The sequence below is a fragment of the Triticum dicoccoides genome, chromosome 4A (assembly GCF_002162155.2).
Source record: "Triticum dicoccoides isolate Atlit2015 ecotype Zavitan chromosome 4A, WEW_v2.0, whole genome shotgun sequence".
Classification (NCBI taxonomy): domain Eukaryota; kingdom Viridiplantae; phylum Streptophyta; class Magnoliopsida; order Poales; family Poaceae; genus Triticum; species Triticum dicoccoides.
The window spans coordinates 741,488,842-741,515,779 of NC_041386.1; the positions used below are offsets into that span (position 1 = coordinate 741,488,842).

Consider the following 26,938-nt stretch of genomic DNA (forward strand, 5'->3'; position numbering starts at 1 on the left):
CAAACGTAGTGGGTCGTGGCAACATGCCTAATGCCACAAAAACAAGGATTGTCGCCATAGTTTATTGCCACAAGCATAGTGGGTCGTGGCAACATGCCTAATGCGACGAAAACAAAGATTGTTGCCATAGTTTATTGCCACAATTGACTATTGCCACGGAAGAGTAATGCACCACGAAACCGGCGTCGTTGGCATAGGTTGTTGCCACAAATGTATATCGCCACGAGATACCAGTTGCCACCGTTCGTTACATGTTGCATTAAAGCTATGTCCACAAATAAAGTTGTGGCATCAGGTGAGTGTTGCCACGGGAAAACATGTGGCAACTTCTCGCATGGATGTTGCAATAGCACACTTTATTGCCACGATTGCTTTTTCGTGGTAATAACCTATTACCATGCGTCCAGTCGCAACGGCTGCCAACGAATGTCGTTTCGTGGCAATAGGTACTTATCTCCACGAAACAACATGTATTGCAACAAACGATTTTGTTGCAATAGACCCAGATCCTTGTAGTGCATGACGACTTACTGATTGTGTACTACAATAAGGTTTGTCCGGCTATGATGAGGAAGGGGCAATGACGGCGATGCGCCTTCGGCTCACTTCAGTGCTTATAGTCGTTGCTAAGTGATCTACAGACATGGATGTAATTTTTATTACTCCTTATGTTCGTTGTACTGTCATAATGTTTGATGGATAGTTCGGAACTTTGTCAAAAAAAAAGAATGTGATGCGACCAAGGGTTAACTAACTTGTAACACAATTAACTTTTATCGGCAAGTCCTGATCTAACATTGTTGTTATTGATAGACATATATAAACCGAATGATGCCTAAATTACACGTTGATTCCTTTTGCCTTTTCTATCTTGGATTTGAGCATGGTTTATTTGTTGGAGTAGACTCTTTGTAATCGACTAATTTTTTGTTCAGTCCTAGCCGATCCTGTCCATCGTTTGTTATGCCCGTATATGGCTTGGTGCTCATCCCTATATCCGTCTCCAAAATTGTCAGAAAGACCTACCCCCTCTGTTAAGTCTTTGTACAAATTTCACTATGGATCACATATGGATGTATATAGATGCATTTTAGAGTGTAGATTCACTTAATTTATACCGTATGTAGTCCACAGTGCAATCACTACAGACTTATATTTAGAAACGGACGGAGTACTATTTTGAGTCAAGCGTAGAATAATAATTTCTCCAACAAATTTTCTTTTGAGCAATATATGTTTTTCCATGCAACGCTGGATGAGGCAGGAATTTGACAAACGCCAACAGTAGGATCCCTACCAGCGCCGTCCATACCCGCATGAACGGCTGACGATTGGTTCTGTTCACTTCCTCCCACCGGTCCGGTCCTACCTCTGACTCATCTCCCCTCTCCCCTCTCGCCTTGACGGCTTCTCCGGCGACGGGCGGCCGGCGGCCGTCGCTCCCAGTTCCAGCCCCCAGGTGATGGGACGTGACTTGCCTGCTCCCTCCTCATGCTCCCATCGTACTCCCGCGTACGTGGCTTGATTTGATTGGAACAAAATAAGCCAGATGATGGGACCCACCTCCCACCCACCTTATCCTTGCTTGTGCCTCCACGTTCTCTGGTTGGGTGGTTTCACGGACTCCACGCCGCCCCGAGCCCTCGCTGGCGACGCAGATCCTGGCCGCCCACCCAAAATGCCTCTGGTCTTTCATGGATTCTCCGGCTCATTCAACCCAGAGCCTCCGGTTCTGAAACTAGGTTTTCCGCTCGTATTTTCGCGGTGATGCACTCAAGTTTTTTCTGTCGACAGAGGCATTTTTGTATGTGCAGACATGAGGTGAAGTTCAGTGATATAAGCACTCTTTCTTAACCCAAATGTAATTAAATGGCCAATTTAGTTAATTAGCTATCTCTTGTTTGTTTGGCTCAACCAGAGGCGTTAATGGGAAATGTACAAATCCTGATGCAAACCCTAGCTAGTGTCAGGTTTGTGCTGTAGTATATGACTCGGACCGTAATCAGAAGGTTTCACTATGCTGAGTTGTTATTCAGGATGTCCAGTATCCCATTTATGGGAATTGTCTTTTCGGGTGTGTTCAGGGGCAAGGGAGGCTTTTCTACAGTACCAATACTGGAGGAATTTAATCTCCTTCCTTGCACCAATGATTTATTTATTTATACCGAGGATATCCAAATTTGGTTCCTCGCTTGCTGAGTTTTCTGACTTTCCGTCTTTGTGCTCTGTTGATGTTTTCTTCTTGTTTATGCCCCGTTGATGTTTTCTGACTTTCTGTCTTTGTTCAGTTCACCTATCTTTTCTGTTATGATTCTTAACAAAATCAACTTCTTTTTCTGTTTGTTTGTTGCTTTCTTATGTTGAAATTTTGCACCTACATAAGAAAGTCTCTGCCATTGTGACTTACTACTTTAAATCCATGGCTTGTGAGCTTGATGAATCGGTTAGGCATACTGGCTTCCATGGGGAATCAGTCAGTCTTATGAAAGGAGGGGAAACACTACAATCCACATCTGATTTGTTTTAACTTTCTCTTCTCTCCGATCAAGTGTGTCCAGACTGTAGGACATTGTTACAGGCAGAGCAATTGAAGCTAGTCAGAACAGAAGAATTGCGGAAGGTGTCCCTTCCTGCTAGGCCTAGTGCTAATCATTTTGCTCTTTCTTTTCCTTCGTAGTTAGCTAGCACAGGTTCCATATGTTTTGCTTTGCCTTAGTTTTGGTTGTTGTAAGTTTCGTAGCCTGTATTTTTATAATACAAAATCACGCTCACCTACATGTGTGTTTCACGCTCACCTACATGTGCTTTGCCTTCCATGTGTGTTTCACTTGTTTTCTGATTGTTATATTAGCCATTAATAAAATTCAAAATTAAGGAAAACTCCATCTTAATCAACTATTTGGACACACACAAGGGAAGAGGCAAGAATATAATAATCACCTCCACCTCCACCTCCTCTCTCTACCACCTATTAAGCTTCGAGTTAAAACTACTATGTGATAGGCAATGCATCTAGTGAGATATGGGTATAATATCCGCCCGAGTTATCTGTCCCAAGACCAAGAGGTGGATAACCAATTAGTGATACTGGAAAAAAAATCGTAAATAAGTGGTTGCCAACGTCCATTACTTTTCTTCTCTTAATGAATGAAAGCTGCTCTGCTACTTTCGTCTAAAATATATTCATTGGCAGACCCTGGAGATCGATGAGCATTACCGCCTATTTAATGTCTCAAAATGTGAAAAGATGCGTCTAGCCTACTTCATGTACTTTAATTATCGTTTAGTGAGCCGTCTCCACTTGGTTAGTTTATTAGCAAGCCAAGATCAGCTGAACCTTTTAAAAGGGCAAGTAGCTGGATCAGATCTATTATTTCTGCCTCGTTGGGCATATCTCCCATGTGATAGACAAGATCTACTTCTCACCCGCCTTGTCCTTGCCCCAGTGGGTTTATTCGTTCTCGCCTGCGTTAATTAGTAGATCTATTCACGTTATCGATGGATTCCCGCAAACAGACGCTGTCCCTGCTTAGCTTATACCACCAATTAATCATACCTAAATTTGCTTCTGGCATATCATATTCTCGCTGTAAAGAAATTTCTGATATATTGGTTAATATTATGGTGTATTTGACTTAAAGAGGCATAGTTTCCTGTTTTCTGCTTCTAGGTGTGCAGTGCAGGGAAGGACCGGATACCCATTGCATCTTATAATGCCTAGCTTACTTTATGTACTTTGTTAATTATCGATCAGTGAGCTATGTCCACATTGGTTACTGGTTAGTTTATTAGCAAGTCCAGTCAGCTAAGCTTTAAAAATGGGCAGGTAGCTGGATCAGACCTTCTATTGCCTCGCTGAGCTGCTTGGTGGGGATTTCAGCCTCCTCTCAAGTAGCTGGATCAGACCTACTACCTGCCTCTCGCTGAACCTTGACTCATCGCTCCTACAAAGTTGTTCCTCATTCCATCATCTGTGTAAGCTCACCACTATGTTCCTCTGTTTTCCTCATCAAATCTGGATGTATGGTTCTGTTTATCTTCTCTGTTGCTGCAACCGGCTAATTTAGCCCATGATTTTCTACTCCAACAGGTTTCCTATCCATTGTTATATTTATCAGTTGTTTCTACTACCTCCGATCTGGAAGCACTTTCATTGCTCGTCTATCATTTATTCAGGTAATTTCCCATACTCAAAGTAGTATTCTTAGTTTGTTTCCATTGTCTACCGATCTGCCAGTAGGTTTCCCTATCCCCATTGCAGTCGACGAATTTATCTCCTCATTTTGCACTCCAACATGTTTTTCATCAACCACAAGTCCAACAATTCCAATGTTCGTCCTTCGATTTATTCAGGTCATTCCACAGTCCACACCAAGAAAAATCAAGGAAAAGAGCAGAAATTTCTCTTTATAGCTTTTGCTCCTATTTTCCCGGTGTACCTGTTCATCTCCATGCTAGGTGTTCCATCATTATGTATCTTTATTGATAGAATTTGTTCTCTTATTTCCCCCTATAAACAACCCCTTAAACTCTCTTTCAGACTAGTGCCCTCAGCAGAAGAGGAACAGTCCTCCGATGACGGAAGTGGCCTTAGCTATAGCTGGCTTAAGATTGGCTGCATTGCCGGTCTTGAAGAAGCTCCATGCTAATGCTTCAACATATTTTGGAGTGGACATGGCGCGTGAGCTCCATGAACTGGAGACCACAATCTTGCCGCAGTTTGAGCTGTTGATTGAAGCAGCAGACAAGGGAAAACACAGGCCCAAGTTGGACAAGTGGCTTCAGGAACTCAAAGAAGCATTCTATCTCGCCGAAGACTTGCTGAACGAGCATGAGTACAACCTCCTTAAGCTCGAAGCAAAGGGGAAATATTCCTTGTCGGCCAATGCCTCCTTCATCAAAAGCACTTTTATGAAGCCTCTGCATGCTGCATCAAGCAGGTTGTCCAATCTGAGCTCCAAGAACAGAAAGCTAATTCAACAGCTGAATGAACTGAAGGCTACCCTGGCGAAAGCCAAGGACTTCCGTGAACTGCTCTGCTTACCATCTGGTTATAATGCAGAGAGCCCCATCATATCATCAGTTGTTGTTCCAGAGACCACATCACTGCCGCCTCTGAAAGTGATTGGTCGTGACAAGGATCGGGATCACATAATAGATCTTCTTACCAAGACAACTGCTACTACTGAGTCTGGTACAGCTATGTACTCGGGTTTGGCCATTGTTGGAGCTGGAGGCATGGGAAAGTCCACCTTGGCACAACTTGTTTACAGTGACAAGAGGGTCAAAGAATATTTTGATGTGACAATGTGGGTAAGCATCTCACGCAAACTTGATGTCCGCCGTCATACACGAGAGATCATTGAGTCTGCCTCTCAGGGGGAGTGCCCACGCATTGATAACCTTGATACTCTGCAGCGCAAGTTGACAGACATCCTGCAAGAATCAGGGAAATTCCTACTTGTGTTGGATGATGTTTGGTTTGAACCTGACAATGAGAGTGAATGGGACCAACTGTTAGCTCCTCTAATTTCCCAACAGATGGGAAGCAAAGTTTTGGTAACTTCTCGACGGGATACATTTCCAGCTGCTCTTTGTTGTGAAGTGTGTCCTCTGGAAAACATGGAAGATGCTCAGTTCTTGGCACTCTTCAAGCACCATGCATTCTCTGGACCAGAAATCAAAAATCTGCAGCTTCATGAAAAACTTGAAGATTTTGCAGAGAGGATTGCTAAAAGACTTGGACTATCTCCTTTGGCAGCAAAAGTTGTGGGTTCCCAGTTGAAACAAAAAACACATATCAATGCATGGAAGGATGCTTTAACTATAAAGATTGAAAAATTAAGTGAGCCCATGAGAGCTCTATTGTGGAGTTATAAGAAGTTAGATCCATGTTTGCAGAGGTGCTTCTTATATTGCAGCTTGTTTCCAAAAGGCCATAAGTATGTCATTAATGATTTGGTTTATCTTTGGATGGGTGAGGGTCTTGTTGATTCATGTGACCAAAACAAGAGAGTGGAAGATATTGGGAGGGATTGCTTCAATGAGATGATCTCCGTTTCGCTTTTTCAACCAGTTTCTGGGAAAGACACTCCAAAATACGTTGGCCCGTGTTATGTTATGCATGATCTCCTGCATGAGCTGGCAGAATCACTCTCCAAAGAAGATTACTTCAGATTGGAAGATGATAAGGTGACAGAAATACCATCCACTGTCAGATTCCTATCTGTTCGTGTTGGTAGTATGCAAAAACACAAGCAAAGTATCTGCCAGCTACATCATTTACGCACTATTATCTGCATAGACCCCCTAATGGATGATTTAAGTGATCTTTTTAATCAGATACTACAAAATTTGAAGAAGCTGCGGGTACTATCTTTGTCATCTTACAACAGTAGTAAGTTGCCAGAATCTATTGGTGAGTTGAAGCACCTTCGGTATTTGGACATCATCAGAACACTAATTTCTGAATTGCCAACATCACTGTGTACTCTTTACCACTTGCAATTACTTCTGTTAAATGTCAAAGTTGATAGTTTCCCTGAGAAACTCTGCAATCTAAGGAAGTTACGACATCTTAAACGACTTCGAAATACAATAGCCATGTCAAACGAAGAATCGCTGCCTCAAATTCGTAACATTGGCAAGCTAACTTCGCTTCAACAAATTAAGGTATTTTCTGTGCAGAAGGAAAAGGGATATGAGTTGCAACAGCTCAGGGAGATGAATGAGATTCGTGGCAGTTTATGTGTCACAAATCTTGAGAATGTCACTGGGAAGGATCAAGCCTTAGAAGCAAAGCTACATCAGAAAATTCATCTTGGTGGGTTGAAACTTCTCTGGAGTTGCGAGAATAGCACAAATGCGGAGGCTAATTTACATTTGGAGATTTTAGAAGGCCTAATGCCACCGCCTCAACTTAGGCACCTTAAAATTTGCGGCTACAAATATCCAAAATATCCATGCTGGTTAATTGATGGTTCGTATTTTGAGAATTTGAAATCTTTAACTTTTGTTGATTGCAATGCATTACAATGCCTACCATGCAATGCATGTCTATTTGAGAATTGCTCTTCACTTGTCCTCAGCAATGTGCCGAACCTGAAGACATTGCCTTGTCTTCCACTAGGCCTTAAACTTTTAGAAGTTGACAAATGCCCATTGCTCATATTTATTTGCAACGATGAGTTGGAGCATCACAATATCATGAGGGGAAACCACTTGGCATCACACCTTGGTTTAATCTGGGATGTGGATTCAGGAAAGAATATTAGGAGGGCACTCTCATTGGAACATTCATTTCTGAAGGAGCTCGTGATATTGATGCATGCTGATGTGTCACATGTTCAAAATCTTGAAAGTGCTCTAAAAAGAAAGAAAGATGAAGTATTGGTAAAAGAGGATATCATCAAGGCATGGATAGACTGTCACGAACAGATGATTGGACTCGTGTATGGAAGGAGCATTGGGCTGCCGCTGGTTCCACCATCAGGACTTTGTGAACTTTCTCTTTCTTCATGCAGTATTACAGATGGAGCTTTAGCTGTTTGCCTTGATGGCCTGGCTTCACTGAGAAAATTGGTCTTAGAAAAGATTATGACATTAATGGCACTTCCTTCAGAAGAGGTCCTCCAACATTTGACAAAACTTAATCACTTGTCCATCGGAGGTTGCTGGTGTCTCCGGTCATTAGGGGGTTTACGAACCGCTACCTGTCTCTCAGATGTCAGATTGAATTCCTGCCCTTCTTTAGAATTGGCATGTGGAGCAGAATGTTGACCATTATCCCTTGAGAGCCTCAGGGTAACCCGTTGCATGCTTGGAGCTGACTTCCTCTGTGCTGACTGGCCACACTTGAATAGTATTCTCATAAGCAAATGCAGAAGCACTGCATGCTTGTCTGTTGGTAGTCTCACCTCTGTTAAATTATTCTCACTGTATCACTTGCCAGATTTATGTTCTCTCGATGGATTGTCTTCGCTGCAACTTGAAGAAGTGGATTTGGTTGGTGTTCCGAAACTCACCCCCGAGTGTATCTCACAGTTTCGAGTCCAGTACTCACTCGAAGTTAGCAGTCCTGTAATACTCAACAACATGCTCTTGGCTGAAGGTTTCACAGTTCCAACACGGCTCTCTCTTGCAGGATGCAAGGAACCATTCTTTTCATTTGAAGAATCCGCAAATTTCACATCTGTCAAGGGCCTGAGTTTTGTTAGTTGTCAAATGATTTCCTTGCCAACAAATCTGAAGTGCTTCCCCAATCTGACTAATCTCATCATCTATAACTGCCCCAAATTGTCATCTTTACCAGATCTGCCATCCTCCCTCCTGAACATATCTGTATGGGGTTGTTCTAAGCTCTTGAAGGAGAGTTGCCGAGCACCTGATGGAGAAAGTTGGCCAAAGATTGCGCATATCCGCTGGAAGACAATTGGTTAAAGTGTGATTTAGTTTCCCACTTACAAATAAACCGAAAGGTAAACTAGCTTCAGTCGGGCAACCTTTGCACTCTCAAGGATATATAGCCTTACATTGTTTTTTTATCTTTCAAATTCAAATACTCCATTTATTTCAAAGTATCCTTCATTTGTGTACTTCAAATTAATGGCAGGCCGAAGATGTGTGCCCTCCAGCAAGCTTTTTCTGAGGTGCCTCGGGCTGGCTCATCTTGTAGTTCAAACTCTGTCTCCTACTTGACCGGGTGGTGCTGGTCCCCTCGGTTGGTCTTCTGCTTTGCTGATTGCCTCATGCATTGCCCTCTTGCACTCCACCACCTCCTGTCCTCTGGTGGCACTATCAAGGATGCTAGATTTTGTACTCGTGTTTTCAGTTATCTTTTTCTTCATGCTTTTATTCATGTACTGGACAAGTGCCGAAAGTAGCATCTAATTTGCATCTCGTAATAGTTGTGCTGTTTTGTTACCTTATCCTGGAGTATGTCATACTTTTTGTTTGTATGGATTTTAATCGCTATCTCTTGTATGTTGTTACATACCATGTGACTGAAGGTCTCTGTTACCATTCACTCCCATAATGAGTTATGTGATGTATTGCAGTACTTGGGTTTTCATACTTGATACAGTGTGCCCTGTGCCATGAGCATTTTTCTTGCATGATCTTCAGGCTTTTGTTGGTCTAGAAAGCCTGCTGCTTCAGACCTTCAGACATTAACTATCTTGTGGAGGTATTCCTTGCTCTGTTTATTGTATTCTGGCTGAGCACTTTTGATTGCATATATGTGTCTTGTCTGGTCTATATATGATGCTGGTTTATGTGATAGGAGCACCAGTTTATGTATGGCAGTTTCCATGCGAGGCATCAACGTAATTATCAAGGCACATACTGTTATTTTGGTGTAGAAATGTCTTTTGCTGGGGAGCAAACTGCGAAAGACTGTGATGCATGATGGCAGGATTCATTCCAGGAATGTATGTGCCGAATTACCAATACCTGAAGAAGGCTCTGTTGTTGCTTATATAGCTTTGATTCTTTGTTCACGCGAGAAGGTGTTTTAGTCCCAAAATAAGTGACTCAACTTTGTACTAAATTTGCTAACTTTGGGATGGAGGGAGTAATACCATCCAAAATCAGGACGCGATTTGTTACAGTCCGAAAGACACTTACTGTGTGTGGCCTGATGATTTCTCTGACTTTGTATCCGGGCGATTGCGCTGGGGCTATAGTTTTTTTCGCTCAAAAAGGAAAATAAATGGAGCAAATTGTTGCTGGTTTTCCCTTGTGCTGGCAAACTGCTTTGCATATTGATGATAGTACCATCTTGTGCCTAGTTCTGGAAGTAAGAAATGATGAGCTGACTACCATGATTTGCTGACTACCTTAATTAGGGGTGTTCCACTAGTCAAGAAGAAGCTCACAGACATCATGCATCGACTTAGCTCTGGCCGCCAGCATAGAAGCCTTTGTCTGTTGATGTCAATTATATGTAGGTCAGCATTCCGTTCCATGTTGAGATTCCACCAAAAGTTCTGGCTGAAATCACAGGTACAAGAATAGGTGGAGCAAAGTTTCACTAGTGCTCTCATTTGGCATCCTCAACATATAATTTTTTTCCAAAGCATAAGCTCCTTCGTGTTTAGCCTGTCCTGAATCAGTAGCCTGAAGAAAACGTTTGTTTTTGGCAAACGGCAGGATTTTCAAATCAATTTGAAGGGGACAGGCATTGCTCGAAGGTTGATAATGGCATTGTATATCTTCTTAGTAGCGTACCTTGATGTTTTTTTTTTTTTTGCAGGAAACGTACCTTGATGTTCACTATTATATGTGAGTAGAGAATAATACATCAAAAGGGGCTTGATTGTTTTTGAAAAAAAAGAGAGCATCAAATTAAATTGCTCTTTGAGAAAGAAAAATAAAATGTGCGGGTGTAATCTGATGACAGTGATGTTTAAATTTGTTTTTTGGAAAAAGAGGGTGTTCAAATTGCGTATTCTAAGAATGGAAAATAAATGTGCGAAGGTAATCCGATGATAATAATGAGTTTATTTATTTGTTACAAAAGCTTTTAGATTTGGCTCCGAGAAAGAAAGAAAATGCACAGAGGTAATGTGGTGCACAAAAACTGAGGACATGGTGCCATAGTGAGAACATCCATCTATGCAAACAAGGCGTCCGTCTTTATGGCTCCAATTAAGATGGGCATCCACAACCTCTCAACCATCTTAAGGGGCTTTGGCAATATGACGGGCCTTTGCACCAACTTCCATAAAAGTTCGGTGGTGCTCATTCGATGCAATCATATCCTTCATAGCATTCCGGCAACTAGAGCTTATTTCCCTATGGAATACTTGCTCCAAGTCTTAGGAAGGTTGACTTCCAATATCCTGAACAATGATGAGTTTATTTATTTATATTTGCTCGATATGAGAATAATTGGTCTTTGTGGAATAAAATTTTGAAACAACAAAATTTGAATTTGGAAGAACAGAACAGTGAAAACATCCGAATATGGGAAAACCAGATACATAAGGAAAATAAAGATCTAAGATCTTAAATATGTTCTGGCGTTAAAAAATAAAATAAAAAAGCCAAGTGCACATGTCATGCGTGGAGGTAATCTGATGACTATGATTTTTAACCTTGATCATTTTTGTTTAGTTGCTAATTGTGCAGTGCAGCACAATGGGTCACCATCTCACCTATTGGTGTGCTCCGTTAAGAGCACGACTTGATCCTCATGTTCAACCCTTATAAACAAGTGTAGGTATCCTTAACTTGCCGATGTGGGACTAAAACAACTTCTCGGGTGCACACAGAACCGCATATATACGTTCAGGTTCGGAGTTGAAAACTCACCGGTGTACATTTTCAGATAGGGATGCAACAAAGCGGGGCGGATCGGGCGCCGCCCTGCACGGCTGCACCCCTATGTTCAGAGACCAGAGTCTCTGTTTTCTGCCTTTTGCTCATCTAGAAGCATCATTTTAGATGCTGCTGCTGCTGCTGTGGTAGACCGGTGATCAGTTGATCTTATCGAAAGGAAATTATACTCCACTTCACAGTCTCCGGCCGTGCCGCTCACCCTAGCCGGCGACATCACGGCCTGCCACATTGTCCCCGTCTTAGCTCAGTCCTCGTCCCCAACGCAATCTATCTACGAAATCGACCCAGACGCCTCATATTTTGAGGCAACCGAAGGATAATAAATTCATTGTTTGTTCACCAAAAAAATTCTTTTCAACAATATTTATTCCTAGTACTTCAAAAAAAAATTGAAGTCACCAACAATTCTGCAACGGAGCAACGGAGGATGAGGCAGGAACTTGACAAGCACCACATCTGATCCCATCAGGGCCGTCCATACCACACGAACAGCGGTGGATCGACCCTGTTAGCCTCCCACCGGTCCGGTCCACGCGGACGCCAAACTCTGACCCATCCCCTCCCCTCTCAGCTTCGTCGGCTCCGGCGACCGGCGACCAGCGGCGAGCCCTCCTAGTCCGGCCCCCCAGGTCCATCTCCCACCCACCTTATCCTTGCTCTGTGCCGGTTAGATCCCTTCGCGTTCTCGGGTTCGGCGGGTTTATGGAGAAGGAGCAGGACCAAATTCCAACCCTATCAAGTTTCTGTTTGTAACGAGAAGGTTTCAGGTTTCGCTATGCTGAAACTGTATTCTCCCTGTCCAGTATTTATGGGGATTGCATTTTTGGGTGGGTTCTTGTATGTTTATGCAGGGCTTTTGTACAGTACTGCTGAATGAACTCGATCTCATTCCTTGCCACCAACGATTTATTTGTATGGATGATTAATATCGAGAAAAAGGGTTTCCCCCGCTTTATAAATAAAGCAACAATCACCGAGCAAGTCGATACAAACACACACCCCACACCAACACAACACACACACCCAAGGCAGATGCAAGGATGCTGAAAACAGCAACATCACCCCAAACTACTCCAAGCAAACAACGGATAAAACCCTAAGCACTACTTTGAAGTAGTCGGAGCCCTCAACCGTGGAAGAATCACCATGATGAGGAGAAGCCGTGCATGACGAACAATGGGCTCCAAGGCGGTGCCTTCAAGAAGGGAACGACGCCGGATCGCCGCCACCGCCCAATCCAAGGATTAGAGTTTCCCCCGGAGCACCACGGTTACAAGCGAGATACCGCGACGACGCCTCAAGAAGGGAACGACGCTGGAACGCCGCCACCGCCGGCCTGACAAGACAGAGCGGGTTTTCACCCCGGCCAACACTCACTGTCACCAAATTGGGGTACGGACAGCCGCACCACCACCATTGAACGACACACCCTGGCCACCATGCCGCCCACACGGCCATGGTGACCGGACAGCGCCCGAGCCGCGTGCTACGCCCACAAGCACCCTGGCTCCCACCAGCAGGGCCGCCGCCCAAGCATCCGAGCCCCATCCTCGACCACGGACACACAGTACCGACACGACCGACCGGAAAGGAGCAGACTTTCCACCCCAAAGCGGAAACCTTGGCAGGGTTGGTGGCCTCGGCGGCCAGATCTGGGCCAGAGGAACTCCGGCGGCCACGGAGCAGCCGCCAGATGCAACGGAGGGGAACCCCTGCCCCCTACCCGAAGTCCACAGCCACCTCCGGCAAGCCCACCGGCACACCAACACCTCACCATGGAACCACCCCTGCCTGTCGCGCCCGTCCCTGAATCCGTAGGGGAGGAAGGAATCTCACCCGAGTAAGCCGCAGACAACCACACGCCGGAGCAAGTCCCGCCGGTGCCGCGAGCAGACCGGCCGACCACGGGCTCCAGCCACGCCGCTGCAAGCCACCTGCACGCAGGTCCCAGGAGGACCTCCGCCGCCACCCCGCGACGCCCGCCGCCACCGGGGAACAAATCTGCGAGGATCTGGCCAGGAGCGCGCCGGCCCGCCACCGCCCGATCTGGCCCTGCCGCAGCCGCCACGCCGCAAGCACCCACCAAGACGCCACCGAGCCGCCACCAGGGACCTCCGACGCCATCCCGACGGATCGCCGCTGCGCCGCTCGCCCCCGCCATAGGCCAGCGCCCCCGCACGCGAAGCCGTCCCGCGCCGGCCATGGACCACGGGCGGAGGGGAGAAGAAGGCCCCGCCGCCGCCCCAGCCGGCCGGGCTTCGCCCGGCGGCCCCGCTGGGCAGCGGCGAGGGAGGCGGGCAGAGGATGGGGAGGAGGGGGCGGCGATTTGGGTTCCCCTCGGGGCGCTCGCGGGAGCGCCGCGAGAGGTATCGCCTTGGATGTAGTTGTCCCGGACGCTATCAAAGCACTCCATGGATGATTAATATCTGAATTTTCTTCCTAGCATATTCTCGCCGAGTTTTATTCTTTTTGTTTGTTCCCTGAAGAGGATCCTTTGAAAAGGAATTCTGATATCTTGATTTCCCGCGGTGCGCTTGACTTACAGACATGCCGTTCTGTTTTCTGCTTGTAGGTGTGCAGGACAGGTAGTAAATTAAGTGGGTAAAGCAGGAAAAGACAGGAAATTGCGCGTCAATTAAGTAGGGTCCTGCTTAATTGAGTGGGTAAAGCAGGGCGAGGGGAAAGTACATGAAAGTGCGCGTCCATTTGAATGGCTTATTCAAAGCTTCAAGCCTGTTGGAATACTCGCATTAGTGACATTCATACTCGCATTAGTTTTATGGCTCTTTCTTGGTACTTGCCTCTGATTACTTATAATTGTGCGCACTAGCAACATTGATAGTGACTCCTCAGAGTAAACTATGGTCCTTTCTTTTTACAAAATAGTTAGGATACTAACAACCTTTGATTAGAGATCATTTAGCTGATTACTGGACTAACTGTAATTTTGTTAATCAGGCCTTTTTTAAACAAAAATTCTCCATTGCCGGGGATCGAACCCGGGTCACTCGCGTGACAGGTGGGAATACTTACGACTATACTACAACGACTTGCTTCTGGGAAACCGTGTGAACTGTTACAGTATGATGAAGGGATCGATGTATCCACAGAGGCAAGGAAGTCTGAGCAAGGGAAAATCAGATAGGCAGGTGGTTCAGGCAGGATACAAATAGCTCAACTGCCTACCTATGCGCTAGTACGCGAAACTAGAAAAGTCATTTATTCTTTGTTAGGTATATATGTACATTCTTTGCAAAGCTGGTTGTTATTGTCAATGATGACTATTATATATTTAGTGGTACGTACACTGGTGCATCAGCTAGAAACTCGCTACTTCCTTTGTGGAAGACCTAGAAGCAAGCACTCCGTCAAAATCTGTACACTTCTATAGTAGTTTAAAAAGTTATTAGGCTGTACAGAATACCTTCCTTTTGAGTATGTAATATATGGATGCAACTTGAAGGAAATTATGTTACCTTTCCCTGCAGGTTGAGCATCAATCGGGTCATATGTTAATCTTGGTCATATCTTTCACATCTGCGAGGATGGTTCATGGAAATGAGCCAGTGATGGCGATGGAGAGAAAAAAAATGATTTTGATGGGTTAATACGATCTCCACCAGACCACCACCATGTCGATAGTTCTCCACTCCTGCACGCATGGTAAGGAGAAGAATGTGTTTCTAACTCGTGAAGTTTCTGCCTTTCTGGGGTAACAAACTGGTGTTGTATTTGCAGGGTCCTCTACTACTGGTCTGATCGTATAGAGTTAGGTATCCGCCGCTAAAGCTTTTTTGATGCAGAATACTCCAGTGTGCGATTTCTCGTAACATGAATCAGCTTGACCATTGCCTTATTGACTAGCTAGAATCTCTCCCAGGTGATAGATAAGATCCACTTCCCACCATTTAATTGCGTAGTCAGATCGATGGATACTCCCTGCTTAGTTTATACCACCAACTAATGATACTCGAATTTACTTTCTGGTATATCATATTCTAGCTGTAAAGGAATTTCTGATATCTTAATTATATATGCTGGATTTACAGAGACACTCTTTCCTGTTTTCTGCTTCTAGGTATGCAGTGAAGATAGTAATTCGCCAGTAAAGCAGGAAATGACATGAAAGTTGTTGTCCACAATCGTCAGAGTGAGATCGATACAATAGCTACTTGTCGATGGCAACCAAACCCATGGAAGAGAAAATTGCTAGATAAGGAAGGGCTAGGAGCAGAAGAATATGAGAAGCACATGCTAGTTCGTCAAATGCCCTCTCCGGTTCTTGCTGTGTCACCAACTGCAGACTGTGTGGCTACATTGGATACCGTAGAAACAGCGCATGGATTTGGAGAGATGTTATGGCTGCAAATGCCATATGAAAAGAGAAATATTTCTTTTTTTTTTTAGAAAAGGAGGTACTCTCAGTGGAACACTCATCTTAGAAAAGGAGGTACTCTCAGTGGAACACTGCAAACCCCCGGCCTCTGCTGTCTGTAGTTCACGCAGATAGCTCAACTGTCCGCCTTTGCTGGTTGAAACTACAAAAGTAATTGCTTCTTAGGTATGTATATTTGTTTCAAAGCTGCTTGGTTTATCAATGATGAGTATTATGAATTTGGTGATATGTACTCCAGTGCATTAGCTAGAAAATTGCTCCTTTCTTTGTTGAAAACTTAGATGGAAGCACTCAGTCAAATTTTGTGTGTACACTCCTATAGTAATTTGAAAGTAATTAGGCTCTACAAAATCCCTTCCTTTTTGAGTATGTAATTTATGGATGCAGTTTGAAGGAAGTCCTATTTTCTCACGATTTCCTTGCGTGTGGAACATCTATAAGGATGGTTCCTGGAAAGCATGAAGAGCCAGCGATGGTGATAGATACCAACTGGTTTGTATTTAGTCACACACTGTTGTCCTCTGCTACTTTATACTTCAATTATCATCGGTGAGCTGTGTCCACATTGGTTACTGGTTAGTTTATTAGCTACTCCATCTCAGCTAAACTTAAAGAAAGGGCAAGTAGTTGGATCAGATCTGGTATTGCCTTGTTGACCTGCTGTTTGGGGATTCTGCCTCTCATTCTCTTGCACCACAACATTGTTAGCTCCTACTATCTGCGTCTCCTGCGTCTCTGCGCCGGCTCCTACTACTCTCCTTCTGTGTAAGCTCACCACTATATTCTGATCTGCTATCCTCTACAAATCTGGCTGTAGGGTTCTTTTTATTATCTTCGTTGCTGCAACAGGCTAATTTATTTCGTGATTTCTCAGTCGGACAAGTTGTTCATCTATTGTTATATTCACTGGTTATTTCTACCTGCGATCCAGAAGCACTTTCAGTTGCTCATCTATCGATATTCAGGTCATTCCGCACTCTGAAAATAGTATTCTTAGGGGCTGTTTGGTTTGTGCCCAAGCTAGCCACACCAAAATTTTGGTATGACCAATGCAGGGGCATGACCAAAATTTTGGTAAAGTAGCATCGTTTGGATTGTAGCCATCCGAAATTCCTGCCCTACATGCGCATGCTAATAGTGTGAGGGTCCCATTAACTAATTACTGCCAAAAGTGCCTGCTCCCTTGCTGCATGCATCATATACTTAATAGAAAATTGAACAGTACCTGGGACCCATTGAGACAGGGGGACAAAACGAGCTGCCAATGTTTTGGCGGAGCTTTTCCACGCCCTGGTCTCGCCAACGCGTTGGCCAAATTTACATAGGCGGACGCCGGCTGTGGTTGGCGCGCCAATTTCTTGGCAGCAGTCCAAACGGCCACCAATTTCTATGGGCGAGCCAAAATATTGGTATGGTAAATTTTGGCTGTGATCCAAACGCACCCTTAGTCTTTGCCATAGTCTACTGATCTACCAGTAGGTTTCTGTTTTCATATCACCGTTGCAGCTGATTAATTTATCTTGTGGTTTACCGCTTCAACAGATTTTTCATCCATCACTGAGTCCAGAAACAATTCCAGTTCTATCTTCAGTTTATTCAGACCAAAAAATAAAAACCCTACAACTCAATGGAAGTTGCATTAGCTAGCGCTGCTGTGAGTGTTAGCTTAAAAGTGGCTGCATCTCCAGCCTTGAAGAAGCTCCTTGCTAATGCTTCAACATACCTTGGAGTGGATATGATGCGTGAGCTCCATGAACTGGAGACCACTATCATGCCGCAACTCAAGCTGGTGATTGAAGCAGCAAACAAGGGAAACCACAGGCCCAAGTTGGACAAATGGCTTAAGGAACTCAAAGAAGGCTTCTACATGGCTGAAGACTTGCTGGACAAGCATGAATACAACCTTCTCAAGCTCCAAGCAAAGGGCAAGGATTCCTTATCGGCCAATGCTTCCTCCATCAGCAGCACTTTTATGAAGCCTGTGCGTGCTGCGTCGAGCGGGCTGTCCAATTTGAGTTCTGAGAACAGAAAGCTAATTCACCAGCTGAATGAACTCAAGGCTACCCTGGCGAAGGCCAAGGAATTTTGTGAGGTGCTCTGCTTACCAACTAGTTATAATGCAGAGAGCCCTGCCATACCATCAGCTGATGTTCCTGAGACCACATCAATATCACCTCTGAAAGTGATTGGTCGTGACAAGGACCGCGACCGCATAATAGATAGACTCACCAAGACCACTGCTACTACTGAGTCTAGTGTTTGGCCATTGTTGGAGCTGGAGGCATGGGAAAGTCCACCTTGGCACAACTTGTTTACAATGATACAAGGGTAAAAGATTATTTTGATGTCAGAATGTGGCTATGTATCTCACGCAAACTTGATGTCCGTCGTCATACACGAGAGCATCGAGTCTGCCTCTCAGCGGGAATGCCCACACATTGATAACCTTGATACTCTACAACATATCTTGTCAGACATACTGCAAGAATCAGGGAAATTCCTGCTTGTGTTGGATGATGTATGGTTTGAACCTGGCAGCGAGAGGGAACGGGACCAGCTGCTAGCTCCTCTAGTCTCCCAACATATAGGAAGCAAAGTTTTAGTAACTTCTCGACGGAATACATTTCCAACTGCTCTTTACTGTGCCGAAGTGTGTCCCTTGAAAAACATGAAAGATGCTCATTTCTTGGCACTCTTCAAACACCATGCTTTCTCTGGACCAGAAATCAGAAATCATGCAAAACACGGAAGATTGCGTGAAAAGCTGGAAAACTTTGCAGAGAAGATTGCTAAAAGGCTTGGACAATCTCCTTTGGCGGCCAAAGTTGTGGGTTCCCAGTTGAAAGGGAAAACCGATATATCTACATGGAAGGATGCTCTAACTTTAATGATTGACAAATTAAGTGAACCTATGACAGCACTGTTGTGGAGTTATGAGAAGTTAGATCCATGTCTACAGAGGTGCTTCCTATATTGCAGCTTGTTTCCAAAAGGCCACAAGTATGTCACTGATGAGTTGGTTCATCTTTGGATGGCAGAGGGCCTTCTTGATTCGTGCGATCGAAACAGGGGAGTTGAAGATGTTGGGAGGGATTGCTTCAAGGAGATGATCTCTGTTTCGTTTTTTCAACCTGGCAAAGATCGCAAATACTATGTTATGCATGATTTCCTTCATGATCTGGCAGAATCATTCTCCAAAGAAGATTACTTCAGGTTGGACAATGATAAGGTGATAGAAATACCATCCACTGTTCGACATCTATCTATCTGTGTTGATAGTATAATGCATCACAAGCAAAGTATCTGCAAGCTACATCATTTACGCACTATTATCTGCATAGACCCCCTCACGGATGATGTAAGTGACCTTTTTAATCAGATACTACAGAATTTGAAGAAGTTGCGCGTATTATTTTTGTCATCTTACAGTAGTAGCAAGTTGCCAGAATCTGTTGGTGAGTTGAAGGCTTGAAGCACCTTCGGTATTTAAACATCACCAGAACTCTGATTTCAGAATTGCCAAGATCATTGTGTACTCTTTACCACCTGCAGTTACTCCTGATAAATGATAAAGTTGTGAGTTTGCCTGAGAAACTCTGTAATTTAAGGAAGTTACGGCATCTTGACTGGCATGATTATAGAATGTGCGATCCAAGGAGAAAAGCACTGCCTCAAATTCCTAACATTGGCAAGCTAACTTCACTTCAACAGTTTCAGAAATTTTCTGTGCAAAAGAAAATGGGATATGAATTGCAACAGCTGAGGGATATGAACGAGATTCGTGGCAGTTTAAGTGTCACAAATCTTGAGAATGTCACTGGGAAGGATCAAGCCTTAGAATCGAAGCTGAATCAGAAAAGTCATCTTGGCAGCCTGCGACTTGGATGGTGTTGCAAGAATAACACCAATGGAGAGGATAGTTCACATTTGGAGATTTTAGAAGGCCTGATGCCGCCACCTCAACTTGAGAATCTTACAATTGACGGTTACAATTCTTCAAAATATGCAGGTTGGTTACTTGATGGTTTGTATTGTGAGAATTTAGAATCTTTGAGGTTTGAAAATTGCAGCGCATTACAAGGCCTACCATCCAACACTGAGCTATTTGGGAATTGCTCTTCACTTACCCTCTTCAATGTGCCAAACCTGAAGACATTACCTTGTCTTCCACTGGGCCTTACATGGTTAGGAATATCCAACTGCCCACTGCTTATATTTGTTTCCAATGATGAGCTGGAACATCGAGAACAGAGCGAGAATATCATGCGTATAGACCACTTGGCGTCACAACTTGGTTTACTCTGGGAGGTGGATTCAGGATCAGATATTAGGAGAATACTCTCATCGGAACATTCATTTCTGAAGCAGCTGATGATATTGATGCATGCTGATGTCTCACGTGTTCATAACCTTGGAAGTGTCCTTGGAAGAAAGAAAAATAAAGTGGTTAAAGAGGATATCATCAACGCATGGATACACTGTCACGGGCAGATGATGAGTCTCGTGCATGGAAGGAGCATTAGGCTGCCACTGGTTCCACCATCGGGACTTCGTGGGCTTTCTCTTTCTTCATGCAGTATTACAGATGAAGCTCTAGCTGTTTGCCTTGATGGCCTCACTTCACTGAAAAGTTTGTCCTTACAAAAAATTACGACTTTAACCACACTTCCTTCAGAAGAGGTCCTCCAACATTTGACAAAACTTCACCGCTTGCTCATTGTAAGTTGCTGGTGTCTCAGGTCATTAGGGGGTTTACACTCTCTTTCAGATGTTAGATTGAGTTCCTGCCCTTCTTTGGAGTTGGCACATGGAGCAGAATGTTTGCCATTGTCCCTTGAGAAACTCAGTATAGACAATTGTGTGCTTGAAGCTGACTTTTTCTGTGCTGACTGGCCACACGTGAATGGTATTCTCGTATCAAATTGTAGAAGCAGCGCATGCTTATCTGTTGGTAGTCTCACATCTGTTGAATCATTCACACTGTATCATTTGCCAGATTTATGTACGCTCGAAGGATTGTCTTCCCTCCAACTTCACCACGTACATTTGATTGATGTTCCGAAACTCACGCCTGAGTGTGTCTCGCAGTTTCGAGTCCAGAAGTCACTCTATGTTAGCAGTCCTGTAATACTCAACAATGTGCTCTCGTCTGAAGGTTCCATCGTTCCAGAATTTCTCTCTCTTGAAGGATGCAAGGAACCATTTGTTTCGTTGGAAGAATCTGCAAATTTCACATTAGTCAAGACCCTGAGATTCTGTGGTTGTCGAATGATTTCCCTGCCAACAAATCTGAAGTCCTTCTCCAATCTGAAGAGGCTCGATATTTATAGCTGCCCCAGCATATCATCTTTACCAGATTTGCCATCCTCCCTCCAGCACATAAGTGTATGGTATTGTAGTGAGCTCTTGAAGCCATCCTCCCTCCAGCACATAAGTGTATGGTATTGTAGTGAGCTCTTGAAGGAGAACTGCCGAGCACCTGATGGAGAAAGTTGGCCAAAGATCGCGCATATCCGCTGGAAGGAATTTAGAGATAAACTGATTTAGATTCCCACCTACAAATAAACTGAAAGGTAAATGAGCTCCCATCGGCCACCTATGCACCCTCAAAGATGTATGTAGCATTTCGTAATATATATGCACTTGCTTTTTTTATAATTCAAATACTGCATTTATTTCAAACTTCCATTCATTTGTTTACTTCAAATTAATGGCAGGCGGAAGATGTGTGCTGTCCAGCAGCAACCTGTTGTTAAAGACGCATTTGTATTCAGGTTCAGGATATCCCTTGAGGGCCACGGCATGGTAGTTAGGGAGTTTATTCTCTTTATGTTTATCTCTCTCTTATCTCCTAAAACCCTCCTGTAATATCTCTTGATAGTTAGCCTTGACGCTGCTATCTCCTATACCGACCCCCCGATCAATATATACCTCGCGGGTCTCCATGTATGGAGATTGAGACGCTTACCCATAGGTTTCTACATGGTATCAGAGCTAGTCCCTTCCATCACATCTAGCGCTATCAATCTTCATCTACCATGTCGTCTTCCACCTCTGCCATCTCCTCTGGCCTCAACAACAATACATTTGAACCTCTTACCCGCACCAACTACATCCTATGGCGCGCTCAAGCCAGATCACAGATCATGGGCGCTGGCCTATATGGTTATCTCGATCAAACCATTGAAGAACCTTCCAAAACAATCACCACCAAAACCTCCGATGGCAAGGACCAGGCTGTTGTGAACCCTGCCTATGCCCCCTGGTTAATCCAGGACCAACAGATCGTAGCTTACCTTCTCAGGAATCTCTCCAAAGAGGTCCTCGTCCAGGTTGCATCGCTTGAGCGATCACATGCAATCTGGAGTGCTTTAGGGAACATGTTCTCCGCTGTTTCCCTCTCTCGCGCCAACAACATCCGAGCCGCTCTCACCAACGCACAGAAGGGGTCCCAATCCGCCTCAGCGTACTTCGGCCACATGCGCTCGCTCTCCAACGAACTCGCGGCGGCGGGCAAACCCATCTGTGAGCCAGAACTCATCTCCTTCATCATCGCGGGCCTCGACATGGAATATCAGCCGATCGTCTCTGCGCTGGACGTCCGCACCGAGCCGATCACCGTCGACATCCTCTTCTCCATGGTGGCGAACTTTGACCAGCGGGTCGAGATGTTCCACGGCAACGGCGGCGGCACCTTCAAGTCGTCGGCAAACATTGCTTCTCGTGGTCGCGACAACAAGGGCAACTACCGCAACCAGAAGGGCAACGGTGGTGGCTCTCGTGGCGGCGGCGGTGGCTACGGTGGCGACGGCGGCTATGGTGGCACCAGCCACGGCAATGGAGGCGGTGGCTACAATGGTGGTGGCGGCTACAACGGTGGTGGCAACTACCACCCGAGCAACAACCAAGGCGGCGGCGGGGGCTATCATGGTGGTGGTGGCGGCTACCATCACCAGGGTCCCCCAAACGGTGACAACAACGCGCGGCGCCACCCCCCCCCCCGGCAACAACAACAGGGGGCGCAACTTCCAAGGCTATGATGGCTACGAGGGTAAATGTCAAATTTGTAAGAAAACAAATCATATAGCTAAAGACTGTAATTGGCGTTATGCCGAGGATGGTGCCCAAAAGAGAAAAATTGCAGCTGCAGCAAATATGTCATATGGTGTCGATACCAACTGGTATATGGACACAGGTGCCACCAATCACATCACTGGCGAACTGGAGAAGCTGACGATGCACGAACAATATCGTGGCCAAGATCAAGTCTACACGGCCGCAAACGGTGCAGGTATGGAGATTAGTCATATTGGTCAAGCAGTTATCAAAACCCCACATAAAAACCTCAAGATCAATGAAATTCTGCATGTCCCCAATGCCTCCAAAATCTTGTTATCTGTTCATCGCATTGCTCTTGACAATAATGTTTTTCTAGAATTTCACCCGTTCTTCTTTTTGATCAAGGATCAGGTCACGAAGAGGGTTCTTCATAGGGGCGTTTGTGTGCAAGGACTCTATGCATTGCTTCCCAAGTACTGCCAGTTCAATAAACAAGTCCATGCTGCCATCAAGCTTTCTGCTGAAAGGTGGCACAGTCGCTTAGGCCACCCATCTTTTTCTACTGTTCATCAAATTCTTAGTAGAAATAAACTCCCAGTTGTTGGTGAGAGAAACCCAGAAACTATTTGTGATTCATGCCAGAAGGCAAAAACTCATCAATTGCCATATCCTGTTTCCACTAGTGTGTCAACCAAGCCCTTGCAACTTTTTTTTTCTGATGTTTGGGGTCCAGCACCTACTTCTGTTGGTAGGCATACTTACTAAGTAAGCTTTGTAGACGATTATAGTAAGTATACCTGGATCTATCTCCTTAAAAAGCGAACCGACGTGTTTCAAGTATTTCACAACTTTCAAGCTCTAGTGGAACGTAAATTCGACAGTAAAATCATAGCCATGCAGTCAGACTGGGATGGTGAGTATGAAAAATTGAACTCTTTTTTCCAAAAGATTGGTATCTCTCACCAGGTTTCATGCCCACATGCTTATCAGCAAAACGGTTCTGCCGAGCGCAAGCACCGTCACATCGTTGAAGTAGGTCTCACCCTTCTAGCTTCAGCTTCCATGCCACTCCAGTTTTGGGATGAAGCGTTTCTCACTGCCGTACACCTCATTAACATGTGGCCAAGTCATGTTATTTCCAATGAAACTCCCACTGAACGCCTCTTGCATGTTTCACCAGATTACACCACTCTTCGTGTCTTTGGTTGTGCCTGTTGGCCCAACCTTCGTCCCTATAATACTCGTAAGCTCACGTTTCGATCCAAAGAGTGTGTTTTCCTTGGGTATAGTGCTCAACACAAGGGTGTTAAATTCCTTGATGTTGCAACCGGCCGTGTCTACATTTCACGTGATGTCGTGTTTGATGAAACACAGTTTCCATTCGCCAAACTTCATCCCAATGCCGGTGCTCTTCTTAGAAAAGAAATCCTTCTCCTTCCAACTAGTCTTAGTGTGGGTAATGATAATTGTGATGATCATGTATTGGCTAATACTCCTAATCTCTTGCCCGAGTTTGATACAGAGAAAAGCTGCAGTTTAAATGGTGCAAAAATCGGTCAAAATAATGCCCCGGATGCTGCAGCAGCAAACGCAGACAATCTGGTGCAATCTCCTTCGGGATCCGTGTGCCCATCTGCGTCAGAGCCGACAGGATCCGCCTCGGGATCTCCCATGCGCCAGGCGGATTGCCTCGTTCCTCCGCACCAACCTGACCGTGCCACATCGTCACGTGTGGCAGCATCGGACCCCGTGGGCTCAGCGCGCCAATCAGCGATTGCGGCTCTGTCGCCCGCGCGCTATGCGCAACCCCACGGGTCTTCACGAGGCGGGCCCCGTGCTCCACTACGGTCACGCCAGACGGGCCCGACTCGCGCCCCGAGCTGGATGCGGCTGGCTCGCCCGGATCGTCTGTGGCGGTTTCCCCCACTTCGACGTCTGTGCCCGCCACAGAAGATCCCGGCAGCCCTAACGCGCCCGCTGCCTCGGGATCGGCTGGATCGCCTGCCGTCTCGGGATCGGCTGGGTCTCCTGACGCGATCCCCGCCACTTCTGATGGATCTTCTATGCCTGATCCTGTGCCGTCCACCCTGCCTCGCACTCGCCTTCGTACAGGAACAATTGCACCCCTTAATTATAAAACCAAATATGGTTTAATTGCTTCTGATGTTGCTACAGGGGAACCGCGGACTGTTTCTCAAGCTCTCGCTGATCCAAAGTGGACGCTTGCCATGCGAGAGGAGTTTGGAGCACTTCAGAAAAATCACACTTGGCATCTGGTTCCTTTCCGTCCAGGTACAAACCTGATTGATTGTAAATGGGTGTTTCGTATCAAGCGACGGTCAGATGGTTCTATAGATCGCTACAAAGCTCGTCTCGTTGCAAAAGGATTCAAGCAAAGGTACGGCCTTGACTATGAGGACACATTCAGTTCGGTTGTTAAAGCCGCCACTATTCGTCTCGTTTTATCCATAGCTGTCTCTCGAGGTTGGTGCTTGCATCAGCTAGATGTGCAGAACGCGTTCCTTCATGGTGTTCTGGAAGAGGAAGTTTACATGAAGCAACCTCCTGGGTTTGTTGATCCTAATAAACCATTCCATATCTGTAAACTGGACAAATCGCTCTATGGATTGAAACAAGCTCCAAGGGCCTGGTATTCTCGTCTCAGCTCCAAACTGCACACTCTTGGATTTGTTCCCTCCAAGTCTGACACTTCATTATTTATTTACAACAAATCCAACACTGTTATCTTCGTGCTTATTTATGTTGATGACATTATTGTCACTAGTTCATCTAATGAGGCAGTCACAGCTCTCCTGAAAGACTTGCAGTCAGATTTTGCTCTCAAAGATCTCGGTGATTTGCACTTTTTCCTTGGCATTGAGGTCAAGAGGAATCCGGAAGGTGGCCTCCATCTTTCTCAAGAGAAATATGCCACTGATCTTCTGAGCAAGGCAGGGATGCAGCGCTGCAAACCATCACCAACACCGCTCTCCAGTTCAGAACAGTTATCTCTTGCAGAGGGTGTTCCTTTGAGCTCAGAGGATGGCACCAAATACAGGAGTTTGGTAGGAGCACTCCAGTACTTAACACTCACCAGACCTGACATTTCGTTTGCAGTGAATAAAGTGTGTCAATTTCTTCATGCACCTACTTCTACTCATTTGACTGCAGCCAAACGTATACTCAGATATGTGAAGCACACATTGAGTGTTGGGTTAACTTTCACCAGGTCAACCTCCACTTTGGTTAGTGCCTTCTCTGACTCTGACTGGGCAGGCTGTCTGGATGATAGGAGGTCTACAGGTGGATTTGCAGTCTTTTTTGGGCCCAACTTAATTTCTTGGTGTGCAAAGAAACAGGCAACTGTATCAAGGTCAAGTACTGAGGCAGAATATAAAGCACTGGCAAATGCTACAGCTGAGATAATATGGGTTAAAGCTCTGCTTAGAGAACTTGGCATATGTTATACACAAACTCCATGTCTCTGGTGTGATAATATTGGTGCAACATATCTCTCTGCTAATCCTGTCTTTCATGCAAGAACCAAACATATTGAGATTGACTATCATTTTGTGAGAGAGAGGGTTGCTAGTAAGGAATTGGAAATTCGGTTCATTCCCTCAAAAGACCAAGTCGCTGATGGTTTTACAAAAGCTTTGCCCACAAGATCATTTAAAAAATTTAAGCGTAATCTAAATTTGAGAAGTTCAGATTAAGGGAGGATGTTAAACACGCATTTGTATTCAGGTTCAGGATATCCCTTGAGGGCCACGGCATGGTAGTTAGGGAGTTTATTCTCTTTATGTTTATCTCTCTCTTATCTCCTAAAACCCTCCTGTAATATCTCTTGATAGTTAGCCTTGACGCTGCTATCTCCTGTACCGACCCCCCTGATCAATATATACCTCGCGGGTCTCCATGTATGGAGATTGAGACGCTTACCCATAGGTTTCTACACCTGTTACGAGATGCAGTGCCCAAGGCCGGCTCATCTTAGAGTTCACCCGTGTCTCCTTCACCAGCTAGCCAGTGCTGACCCCCCAGGCCAGTCTCCTGCTTCGCTGACGGCTGATCTGCCTCACGCTTTGCCCTCTCGCATTCCACCACCTCCTGTCCTCTGGTGCCACCGTCACTAACGGTGGA

General features: G+C 45.1%; 1 protein-coding gene and 1 pseudogene across 1 annotated transcript; both read left to right on the forward strand.

The window, feature by feature from the left end:
- The first annotated feature begins 3,831 nt into the window (after positions 1-3,831).
- Positions 3,832-7,899, forward strand: LOC119288324 (putative disease resistance RPP13-like protein 1). The gene is made up of 3 exons (XM_037567945.1): positions 3,832-3,975; positions 4,091-4,176; positions 4,541-7,899. The coding sequence occupies exon 3, from the start codon at positions 4,576-4,578 to the stop codon at positions 7,777-7,779; it is 3,204 nt and encodes a 1,067-aa protein (XP_037423842.1). The 5' UTR covers positions 3,832-3,975; positions 4,091-4,176; positions 4,541-4,575; the 3' UTR covers positions 7,780-7,899.
- A 9,387-nt stretch (positions 7,900-17,286) lies between these two features.
- Positions 17,287-22,294, forward strand: LOC119288326 (annotated as a pseudogene).
- The last annotated feature ends 4,644 nt before the right edge of the window (positions 22,295-26,938 follow it).

Excerpts from the sequence above, each read along its gene's own strand:
- LOC119288324 (XM_037567945.1), top strand. The coding sequence starts at position 4,576 with ATGACGGAAGTGGCCTTAGCTATAGCTGGCTTAAGATTGGCTGCATTG.